The sequence below is a fragment of the Arachis hypogaea genome, chromosome 19 (assembly GCF_003086295.3).
Source record: "Arachis hypogaea cultivar Tifrunner chromosome 19, arahy.Tifrunner.gnm2.J5K5, whole genome shotgun sequence".
Classification (NCBI taxonomy): domain Eukaryota; kingdom Viridiplantae; phylum Streptophyta; class Magnoliopsida; order Fabales; family Fabaceae; genus Arachis; species Arachis hypogaea.
Window position 1 is genome coordinate 97,654,117 of NC_092054.1, and position 12,033 is coordinate 97,666,149.

At 32.0% G+C, this 12,033-nt stretch overlaps 2 protein-coding genes across 10 annotated transcripts; one reads left to right on the top strand and one right to left on the bottom strand.

Annotated features, from left to right (window-relative positions):
• Nucleotides 1-1,625: 1,625 nt before the first annotated feature.
• LOC140181932 (uncharacterized) lies at nucleotides 1,626-4,613 on the bottom strand. Its single transcript, XM_072227660.1, has 4 exons — nucleotides 4,361-4,613; nucleotides 3,920-4,079; nucleotides 3,716-3,820; nucleotides 1,626-2,157 (listed from the first exon to the last, which is right to left on the bottom strand). The coding sequence occupies exons 1-3, from the start codon at nucleotides 4,499-4,501 to the stop codon at nucleotides 3,777-3,779; spliced, it is 345 nt and encodes a 114-aa protein (XP_072083761.1). The 5' UTR covers nucleotides 4,502-4,613; the 3' UTR covers nucleotides 1,626-2,157; nucleotides 3,716-3,776.
• Nucleotides 4,614-7,566: 2,953 nt separating this feature from the next.
• LOC112777611 (DNA polymerase epsilon catalytic subunit A) lies at nucleotides 7,567-11,828 on the top strand. Of its 9 annotated transcripts, XR_011877537.1 has the most exons (11): nucleotides 7,567-7,878; nucleotides 8,169-8,302; nucleotides 8,719-8,843; nucleotides 8,963-9,013; nucleotides 9,080-9,181; nucleotides 9,449-9,644; nucleotides 9,725-9,961; nucleotides 10,801-10,944; nucleotides 11,037-11,083; nucleotides 11,239-11,324; nucleotides 11,454-11,828. XR_011877537.1 is itself a non-coding variant. In XM_072227574.1 (10 exons), exons 2-6 carry the CDS (start codon nucleotides 8,210-8,212, stop codon nucleotides 9,734-9,736), a joined length of 351 nt encoding a protein of 116 aa, XP_072083675.1. In that variant the 5' UTR covers nucleotides 7,567-7,878; nucleotides 8,169-8,209; the 3' UTR covers nucleotides 9,737-9,961; nucleotides 10,801-10,944; nucleotides 11,037-11,083; nucleotides 11,239-11,324; nucleotides 11,454-11,828. The 9 variants fall into 9 exon arrangements, 7 of the variants coding, with proteins under 7 accessions (XP_072083675.1, XP_072083671.1, XP_072083670.1 ...); XM_072227574.1 differs by lacking the exon at nucleotides 8,719-8,843 and having other exon boundaries at nucleotides 9,449-9,541; XR_011877536.1 differs by lacking the exons at nucleotides 11,239-11,324; nucleotides 11,454-11,828 and having other exon boundaries at nucleotides 11,037-11,207.
• The last annotated feature ends 205 nt before the right edge of the window (nucleotides 11,829-12,033 follow it).

Consider the following 12,033-nt stretch of genomic DNA (forward strand, 5'->3'; position numbering starts at 1 on the left):
ACAGGAATTATGTCACTTATAGGATCTTGATCTGTAGGTTACAAAAATTACGCCAGAGTTACAAGATATTCTCTAAACTCTTCAATCTCACAATTTTTAACAATCCAACCACACTAAATAAAAAAATGAAATGAAAATAAAATTCTAATATATTTAATAATTAAATAAACAATCAAATTACTGTAGATCATAATCTCAAATTTAAAAAATAAAAATAAATAAAATACAAAATACTTAATGAATAATACCAAATCAAAAAATTCCATGCAATTACCATCTATACACGGATTTTCATTTCATAAAAAATTTAAGAATTTTTTTCACAAGGGAATTTAATTATAGAAATTGAGCTAGAGTTCCAGAATTATGATCATAAGTTACAAGAATTGGGCCAATCTTATAGGACATTCTCCAGCTTCTTCAGTCTCACAATTTCTAAAAATCTAATCATACTAAATCCCTTATAACTCATCCTGGATGACACCAAATAGTAATAAAATTCCACAAAATCACCATCCAAACAAAGATTGTGTTTTCATGAAAAATTTAAGAAATTTTCTCACAAGCGAATCTAGTCACATAAATTATGCCAGAGTTACAATATCTTAATCGGTAAGTCACAGGAATTATGCTAGAGTTGTACTACATTATTTAGACTTTCAATCTCATAATTTCCAACAATCCAACCACATTAGATCCCTTGTGACAGATCATGGATGATACCAAATGATTACAAAACTCCAAGAAATCACTATCCAGCATTGATTTGAATTCATGAGAAATTCAAACAATTTTCTCACAAGAAAATCCGGCTACAACAATAATGCAAGAGTTACAAGATCTTGATCGACAGGTTATGGAAATAATGCCAAAGTTACAGGACATTCTTCAAACTCTTCAATCTCACAATTTACAGCAATGCAATTATCCTAGATCACTTGTGGCTCACCATGGTAGACACCAAATAGTCATAAAACTCCATAAAGTCACTATCCAAGCATGGATTTTAAATTTAATAAAAATTTAAAGAATTTTCTCACAAGAAAATCTAATTACAGGAATTGGTGTTACATTTATAGGATCTTGATCACCATGTTACAGAAATTGTGTTTGTATTACAAGATCCCTTGTGACTAATCATCGATGATACCAAATGAAATCACAAAACTCTATGAAATTACCATCCAAGTATGGATTTTGTTTTTACGAAAAATGCATAGAATTTCCTCATATGAGAATCCAATTATATGAATTACGCTAGAGTTACAGGATCTTGATCAGCAAAGTTACAAGACTTGAACCAGGATTACAATTTTTTATATTATGAAAATTTTGTTGTAAAAAAGATAAAATTTTAAACTTTGATAAAAGGATCTTAGTATTAAGACAACTAAAAAACAGAGCACAGACTAATTATATTTATAACTAACTAGCTATTTCGTTTTGACACATCATTGCTGAGAATCTGAGACAAACAAGTTATAAACCTTAAATCTTAAATTTTATCTCCATTTATCCAAATTGTAAAGGTTTTCTAAGAGATTTATGTTGCAAGATTTTTCCTGAATTTACATATTACCGCAAAGCAATTTATAGGATTTTTAAAAGGAAAGATGATTTCTTAATTAAGAATGATAAATTCATAAGTAAAAAATATTGATAAGAAATTCAGTATTTTTTAATTGATGCAATAATCTACAGTAATACATCAACAATATACAGTGTACAACATGGATACATAATGTTACTGGAAACCTTAAAAAGTATAAAATTGATCTAACTTAGAAGCTCATAAATGCAAGAAAATTCTACATATACAACTTATATGTGTAACATATATGTGCCTCTATTAGATAAATCATATTTCTTGTTTTTTCTCTTGCAAGGGCTCCATCAGAATGGTTTAGTGTTCTAGCATCTAAATTTTTGTGCTTGCTGCTGCAAACTTCCACAAGCATGAAAGCAAATCATTTGACGTTTGAGTTTATAAATTGTCCTGCTTGAACTCAAATTTGAAGTTTTTCTGGTATTGATAACCCTCTGAATCTGTCTTCACTTGATCTCTATCAACACAGGCTAAACCACAAGACATGGGAGTTCAACTTTATTGCAAATATAGGATGAGTCTTCTCAGTTATGCCAACGAGTCCAAAGATTCTATAAGAAAACCATAGCAGATGGAATAAACAATTTGATGTTAACCATGTTACTAAAAAGATAGGTAAAGACAATTGATAAAGAGTTGCCTCGATTTAAGGTGTCTCAAGCATTATTATAAGAATTTTAATACCATAACAAAAAAAAATAAGAATGTCATGTTCTATTTGAAATTTCATGTAAATCTCATAAATCTAATTGCCCATTCAATTCCCAGATTGCCCGCATCAAATAGTTCTCCCAATTTATGAAGATATAAGTATACTTACTTTTTTTTTAAATACAATAGTAAAACTTTCATGATAACAATATCAAACTAATAAAACTAGTCAACTATTAGTCAATTATTATAAGTAAAATATTAAGGAACTACTCAGATAAAAACGTTTTTTTTAAATGTTTTCTAATAATTAAAATTTAACACATATAATTGATTAAACTGTGTTATTTTTGTCAAAATTAAACCAGACAAATTAATTTAATCGAAAAAATAGTGAATCAAATCTTAAACTGGTCTAAATTAATATTATTTTTTCTAAAAAATGACTACAATACCCTTATTATAGAAAACGACTAAAATACTCCTATTATATATACTAATTTTGATAATCATAAATTCTAGTCCTTTATTTCTCTATTGTCATAGGATTAGGATTTAGAGTTTTCAAAATCAATATATATATAAAATAAATTATTTTAGTATTTTCTATAATAAGAGTATTGTAGTAATTCTTTATTAAAAATAATATTAATTTAAACCGGTTCAAAATTTAATTCATCATTTTTTCGGTTAAATTAATTTGTATGACCTAATTTTGACAAAAATAATACAATTTAATCGATTATATGTATTTAATTTTAATTACTAAAAAATATCTTTAAAAAAAAGATATTTTAGACGTCTTTATCTAAGTGACTACCACCTATTAAAATCTGCAATTAGATTTTAGATCACAACATGCAGGATAGTTGAATTAAACACACATTAATAAGAAGTCATTGAACTAAATTGAAAAGATGAAGATTCAGATAAATGTATCTACTAGGTAAGGAGGATAGTTTGTTCTCTATATAAAATTTGGAAAAGTATAGGTAACCATAATATTTTTGAACAATGTGAATTAATAGGGTTAAAAGAGTAAATTAATCTTAAATTTAATTAGTAGCATTAAATTAAGATGTAGTATACTTTTATTTGATTGGTGGTTGTTCATGTTGTTCAAGATAGTCATTGTTTACCTAACATTCCCCATAAAATTTATAACAAGAATAGTAAAAACAATCACACCATCATAAAATGAAAAGAACAAGTTGTTAAAAACTAAACCAGAAACCATACCAAAAGCAAACAATATCAAAATCAACTGGTCGGCTGGTCTATTTCATATCATGTTAGCACAGTATTAAACAGAGATTGTATTCAACTGTATTCAAAATTACATTGAACAAACAAACAACTAGCATCCCTATCCATAATCTAACAAAACAGCACAATGTAAAATTCACATGTTCTAAATAAATATTCAATCTGAATCAGATAAGAAATTATGAGTGAGACCTGATTTTCTTGAGTCTCTCCAAGTAGTCATCCCTGAGCTTCATGTCAAGGACGTTGGTCACTACCTGAGAGGCTGAGAGTACTTGCCATCCTTGTATTTCAACCCTTAGTAAGATAAATATCATATACACGACCTGGTAAGTTATTGTTTACAAACCATAAATTATTTTTATCCAACAACATAAAAGGAGGAGGGCAACGTACTCTTGTTCATGCGGATATCGACCTTCTTGCAACAGATGTTGGTGAATTGCCTTACGATACCTTTGATGAAGGTTATAGCAAACATAATCTTCTGCTTTCCATCTATGTTTATGTTTAGAACACACAAAATGTGCTGAAAATCCTTGTTTTCGACTAGATACTACATTATCCAAAAGAGAGCGAGATTACAATAACACAATCATTATACCGCATTTTAAGCATAAACGTGGCAAGGATTGGTTTCAAAACCCTTGATTTCATATCACAGGCTAGTTAAGAAAAAAAAAACCGATAGAATTCACGATAGCTGATATCAAAAGCTATATATATATATATATAGGGAGAAAGAGGGATAGAACACATCTTGCAACAAAATTTGTGAACCAGAATCAGTAGTTTTGAGAAAATACTCATCAAGATCGATTATAACTTCAACCAGACCTTTGGTGTTCTTGAAACCACCATCGCAAGCTCGCCCTGTGGTCCCTTCGAGAACCCGCTCACCATTAACAACGGAGCAGTCACGCTCGCCACCGTGCCACCACCTCCCCTTGCCATAACAACCACTTCTAATCCCGTCATGGTGGTCGCTGCCTCCCACTCCTTGCACAACCCATGGACACGATTACCTCCCCCGTTGCATGGCCCGTGGCTCAAACACAACCCTTCTTACGTGTCCCGTGTGTTGGGAAAATTGAGGATCAACGAAAAAAAAAAAAAAATAAATATAATGGCAAAAATTAAATAATTAAATATCAGAATATTATTGTGAAAAAATCTTTAAAAGATGGAAAAAAATCCACGAGACTTAATTTAGTAAGATCTTTCACTATTAAAATAATGGATACACAATCAGTCTTTTTAACTGCATTAGGGAATCTCAACAATCAACAAAATACATCATCAAAATTGATGGAATCAACATAAACTCTTTACAAAGTAGGTATCTCAAATCAAACAAAATAGAAGACAATACAACTAACAAGTTATATCCTAATATTTATCTCTACACCAGGAATAACATATAAAAATTTCATTAGAAATAGTGCAAGTTTACTAGTTTAATCGAATCAAAATGACAATGCTCTTTTTCTCCAATTTTCTTCTTTTCTTCGACGATGAACCCTCACTCTCTCTGTTTCGTTTGTTTTAAAAATGAAAGTGTTTTTCAAAAATCTCTCTCCCTCTCACCATGGCATAAAAGCCACTTTCTTTTTATTTTTATTTTATTTTTTATTTCTAACTTGTGGGGCCCACTTAGTTAGGGGTCCACTAATAAATCTTTCCCTCACCAATTTAAGTGAGAATAGACTGTTCTACCAAGCACACCTTCTCTTTGCAGGAATCAATTTCGTTGCAGGTAAGCTGTTAGTCATCATATTTGAATTATTATCATCAGTATGGATCTTCTCAAGTGCATATGACTTCATCTTAAGCGCTTAACGTATCCAATGATACCTCACCTTTATGTGCTTTGATCTGGAATGAAATGTCGAATTTTTGCTGAGATGGATAGCACTCTAACAAAATAACACAAACTTCTCTTGATTGATGCCTAACTCTTGTAGAAATTTCTTCGTCCACAAGAGTTCCTTAGAAGTTTCAACAATAGCAATGTATTCTTATAGTAGACAAAGCAACACATTTCTGAAGTCGAGATTACTACGACACAGTTCCCCCTGCAAAAGTCATCATATAACCCAGAAGTAGACTTTCTTGAATTAAGATACCCAGCCATGTCCGCATCTGTGCAACTATCCAATACAGGTTGGCCACTTCCAAAGCATAAATAAACTTTGAAAGTACCATTAAGGTATCTGAGAATCCACTTCACTACTTGCCAGTGTTCCTTGTTAGGAATAGAGAGAAACCGAATAACAACTCCAACGGCATGAGTAATATCTGGCCTGGTGCAAACCATAACATACATCAAACTGCCAACTGCAGATGCATATGGAATCTTCTTCATTTCTACCTTCTCTTTCTCACTTGTAGGACATTGTCGCGAACTCAGATTGAAATGACTAGTAAGTGGAGTACCAACAGGTTTGGAATTACTCATTCTAAACCTCTTTAAAACCTTCTCAATATACTTTTGCTACGATAACCACAGTTTTCTATTCTTCCGGTCACGAGTGATACTCATGCCAAGGATTTTTTTGCAGGACCCAAATCCTTCATAGCAAAGGATTTGATCAAGTCTTTCTTATGACTTTCAATCTTCTTAATGTCATGACCAACAATCAACATGTCATCAATATAAAGCAAGAGAATTATAAAATCACCATCAGTGAATTTCTTAACATACACACAATGATCAGGAGAAGTTTTACTATGCCCATGATCTTTCATGAAGGAATCAAACTTCGTGTGCCACTGCTTTGGCACTTGCTTCAACCCATATAAGCTCTTCTTCAACTTGCATACAAGGCGCTCCTTTCCTTTAATCTCGAAACCCTCTGGTTGCTCCATATAAATTTATTTATCTATGTCACCGTGAAGGAATGCAATCTTCATATTAAGCTGCTCAACCTCTAAATTCAAGCTAGCTGCCAATCCAAGCACAACTCGAATAGAGGACATCTTCACAACTGGAGAGAAAATCTCCTCAAAATTAATACCTTTCTTTTACTCAAAGCCTTTCACAACCAATCGAGCGTTGTACCTTGACCGTGAGACATTTTCATCCGTTTTCAATTTAAATATCCATTTTTCTTGAATGCTCTCTTACCCTTTGGTAGCATCACCAATTCAAACGTATGATTCTCATGCAAGGATTTCATTTCTTCTTGCATGGCCTTCAACCAATCTTCCTTATGCTCATCAGACATAGCTTTCTAGTTGCTCTCTGACTCTCCAATCTCAGTGTTTATCACATACTCATGAGGAGAGTATTTCTGAGAAGCATGTCGCTCTCTAATACACTACAAGAAAAAGCGTATTTATCGACGCAAAAAATCGATGGCTTGCTGTCGATATTTTAAAAATAAAATAAAATAAAATAAAATAATAAAATCGACAGTCTGTTCGTCGATTTTTTTATGATGCATTAAATCCCTATTAGCTATCGTCATATTGTCAACGGACCGGAGGGCGAAAATACTTTTATTTTAAAATCGACGGACTTGGCATCTATTTTTATATTTAAAATATCGACAACCTTTCCGTCGATAAATTTAAACAGTTCAGATTGCTTTCTTAAATAAAATAAATGGTGTGGATTTAATGTATAAAATAGACGCTAAAGGCGTTACTTTTTTCAAATTAAAATCGACATAAATGGCGTCGATTTTATATCATAATATCGACGACAATGTTGCCGATTTTAGTAACAATGTAAAATCCTCAAACTCATATTATAGACAGAAACAGTGTCGATCTCACTACAAGAAATTATTAAAAATAAAATATTAAAATCGACGACAATGCTATCTATTATTTTAGCAACTTTCAATAATTGTTTTTCTTTAAAATCGACTAACCTGTTGTCTATTTTAATAATTATAATATCGACAATTTTTGCCGTCGATAAATTTTAACGATGGAGATCTTCTTTTACAATAGGATGGACGCTATAAATTTATTATATAAAATTGACGGTTAATATGTTAATTTTTGTTTTAACTAAAATCGACGAATTTGGCGACGATTTTTATCAACAAAAAATTAAGCCCGCGTTTATTACCCGCGTCCTTCGTTTCAATCAATTTCCCAAACATTAACCCCAAACCTCCATAGACTCAAAGTTCAGAGTGAAGCTGCTGCTGCTTCTTCTTCTCCAACGCTTGAGAGTAGAGACCAGAGACGAAGTCACCGTCACGAAGAGAGGCAGAGAGCAGATCAGTAGAGCTTCTTCTTCTCTGACAATTGAGAAAACCCGCCGTCCTCCGTCGGAGAGCAGAGCTTCTTCTTCTTCTCCTCCTCCTCCGCCGAGCCCGCCACCGCGCCATCCTGTTCATGTAAGTTCCTCTCAGTCTCTCTGATTATTATACTTATTTTTGCAGTTGTTGTATCTACTATTTTGATATTGAAATTTTGAATTTGCGTCTGTTAATAACAATCGCATCACTGAAACCTAGTTAACATAATCAATTCATCACATTTCATCAATTGCTTCGTCTCTCTGTGCCGTTGTTGCTGTTGCCTTCAATTGACCGTGCTCAATCAAAATCAGTTACTCTCTCTCTTTCGTTCTTCAATCAAAATTAGTTACTCTCTCTGATTCAACTCATGCTTGCTACAAAATCAGGTTCCTAATTCTTCTCCAACGGCAGAAGCTGTCGTTCTGATATGTATGGAGCAGCGGTTTTAGATGCATATGAGCAAATAAAGGTACGCATGGAACCTGTTGCTTCATGGAACAACTTCAACTCATTTGCTGAGGTACAGATTTTGCTTCAGCATGATTCATTCAGAATAAAGGACTAAGCACATTGATTAACTGCATTTATGGAAATTTTATTTTTTGTTAATGGCATAGCATGAGTGCTTATGGATGAGAGAGTAGAAGGAGATCATGATATACATTGCTGGAAAATAACATATCGAAATGGTTGTACATGATGATCCTCAATGCTTCTTACCACAGTGATTCAAGCATTTAAGTTTTTATGTTCAGTTGAAATATTTTAGGATGAAATGTTTCAAGTGATTTACATTCCAATTTCTAAGTTAAGATTATTAATGATGTCTTCCTTTCCAAACAAATTTTTAAACTTATTAATTTCTGGTAATAATTTGTATTATGTATACTTGTCCACTTGCATTCTTCATGAGTTTGTTCACTATAATGCTCTCAGGAGGAAAGCAGATCTGCTGCCATTGGAAGGCAGCAGATGGTCACAGAGAAGGGTGGAAATTCGATTCAGACACTTGGCAGGGGTTCTGTTCGAAATGAAGAGAAAACTCGCAGATTACTATAATCGTACTTAAAATATAATATACCTGTAATCTTTGGTTCTGCTTTCTGTTTTTAGAATACTTAGAACCGCACTAACGGTTATTTCTATCTTTTCTCCTTGGTCTTGGATATGCTCACTAAAGCACATTCAAAATAGGTACCATGGAACATATAGTCCTATTAGGAGAATCAAGGTAAAAAAATATCTTGCTACCTCTAGTTTAGTTTCCAACATGTTAATTAATTTTGGCTCTTTGTAGATTCTTGGATGGCAACAAGTTGCTGAAAAAATTGGAATGCAACATTGTGCTGCATCAGGCCAATGGCTAAATGAGAGAATTGCTCTCTCAAGATATGCCCATGTAAGCACTATAAATCCTTGGCATATTTGAAAAAACTACAAAAGAAATAGATGATTCATTTTTACTGCTCATTGTCAGTTTAGGAATATTTGACAATCTAAATTTGTTAATTAAGTCACGAGTAAAAACTCAATAAAACTTGATGCACATCGTTAACCTGTAAATTGGTTAATTGTTCTTCAAGTGGAAGTAATTTATTGAGAAGTTCTGTTTTACAACTTTCACAATTGCATTTTGTTTTTATATGCACATGAATTTCTTTTGCAGGTACCACTTGGAAATTTTGAACTTGACTGGCTTATATTTACAGCAGATACCTTCTTCTCAAGAGCTTTGCGTGATAGTCAACAGGTTCTGATTGTAAGTTTATGTATATGAATGTTATCTTCAAACTGAAACTTCATGACTTACTGGTTCATCCTTGATTGTATTGTTTGATGAAGAGACATGTTTTCTTGATGAGGTAGGTCCATAGATATTTAGCTTGTTAAAGCTTCAATGTTTTTTTCATTTTCACTTGAGATTTAACCTTGTATTCTTCAGGGATCATTATGATTACTATTCAAGAAGAAACTTGTTTCCAAGTACCTCAGGCACCTATTTTTCATTCCAGAATGAGCCTTTGAATGTTGACTATAAATTTTAATTTGTCAAATCTGCTATATTATCGGGGGAGCATCTGCAAGTTTTAAATTTTAAGTCAACTTGTTCAACTGATCGATCCTCATTTCATTTGCCAATGTTCAAGGGACCACTTCCTTCTTTGCTCGAAACTGATGGGTCAGTTACACTTATGATGTGCTATATTTGTCCATGGCTAATGTTTTTTTAATTTTTGAGATTTGAATCATATACTAAAACTTTGCATGCATCAATTAAACTTTAGTATAGAGAATAATATATATTTGAGAAGATGTGCAGGATTTTCCTCTCATGCTATAGGATAATAGTTGCAATTTAACATCATTGCTCAATGCCAGAAAATACGAATAAAAATTAAATTATTCAGTTAGTTCTTAAGATATAGCCTATATTATGATGCATTGCACGACCACTTGAATTTCAAGTTGATGAATATGATGGAGCCCTCCCTAATTTGGTGTACATAGACCATACTCATGGATTCAAGTGGGAACAATTATTATCTACATTTTATTATTCGCTGAAATATATAAATCTTTGTAGTGGTTAATGGATCATCCATAATTTTTCACAAACAAATTAAAGTTTATATTGGTGTTGAGGGGTGACTTATACTCTATAATATAGAATTTAGTTAAGCTGAATCATACTGTAGTTTCCTTTTAGATTGAGTCAGAGTGCAGTTTTTATTCTTCCAATATACTGCCTCCCCTAACAATGGGGTACTAATTAGGCTATGTGTGATTATTTTTTCTTTGTTCAGAAAAAAGCAGATTCTTGTATATGATCTTCAAAAATCTCAATTTTAACTGAAACTTCACTATACAATCTACGTGCTATATTGTTTACATTATCATGGTGATACTTGGAGTGAGCATGCAGTTGTGCCTATATTTTTGGATGCCATAGATTATGGCATTTGCTTTTTTTGTAAAACAATCCTATACTTACTTCTATGTTATTTTATTGTATGGCAGGTTCATGTTGCTGCACAAAATCAGCAACGCATTCCATTTGGAGTTGGTATGGCATCAGATCCCATGGCTTTGCGTAGAGGAGCAAAACAGCTTGCTATGGAAGATGTTTGCTATTATCAATGGCCTCTGCCTGGGCTGGATCAGGTTCTGTATATATTCATGGCATTCCTTCAATATTTTGTTTCTCACAATTATATAGGGAGTGGAGCTAACCCACTTCAATGCACAATTTGCAGTTTGGGCTATTTGGTATCTGCGATGGGGCTGCTAAATCCGCAAGCAAGTTAGTGTTTAAATTTTAGTGGAGGCCAATTTTATATCCTGATCCATGGTTCTTGCTCTTTTTAGTATATGAAATATTACTAATTTTTCTCAAATTTTCTTTTTCAAACTTTTTCCTGAGATAATTGCTAATATATTATTGGATTCATAAAAAAGGGAGCGAATTTTATCACTTCATGATGCTTCAGAAATTCTAAGAGATGCATTTTCTCAAACAGAAGCATGCTTGAATCATTACTGAGGTATTATGTGCTCCACTGTGATCTTGGATAGTCCTTAACCAGATAAATTTTTTTTATATGCTAATACTGGAAAATAACATACAAATTGCAAAATTAATCTCTTATATCAATAAGCATTTTGTGGTACAGATTAAAGCCACCATCAGGGTCTGCTGTGCCTATTGCAGAGTACATTCCAGGTCAGGAATCAGGAGTTAGGGTCAAATTGATGTCCTATATCCTATATGTTAGCATGAGATTTTTTTGGTAATTTTTTATTAACTTTTTTACTTTAGAGAAATTTGATCCTTCAACTATAATAGTTAATTTTTGTAATAATGATTCTTTTAAAGTTTTGTAGTTTAATATATTAGTGCTTTCGTTAAGAATTAAGTTGACTAAAAAAAGGGTTATTGTGAAAATTTATCTCGTCTTAAGTCATAGTTAGAGGATTATTTATTATTTTAATAAGTTTGTAAATTCATTATCTAATATTTAATATAAATTTTGTTTTTATATTTAAAAGTTTATTTGTCTTGTTATCTAATATCCTATATAAATTTTATTTCTATATTTAAAAGTTTATTTGTATTAATTGTTTACTATTTTTTAAATAGAAAAAATAATTAAAAAAATATAGCTATTAAAATCGACGGCAACGTTGTCGCTTTTTAAATTTAAAATAGACAAAAAAATATAGACAAAAAATTTGTCGATATCTAAATAATTA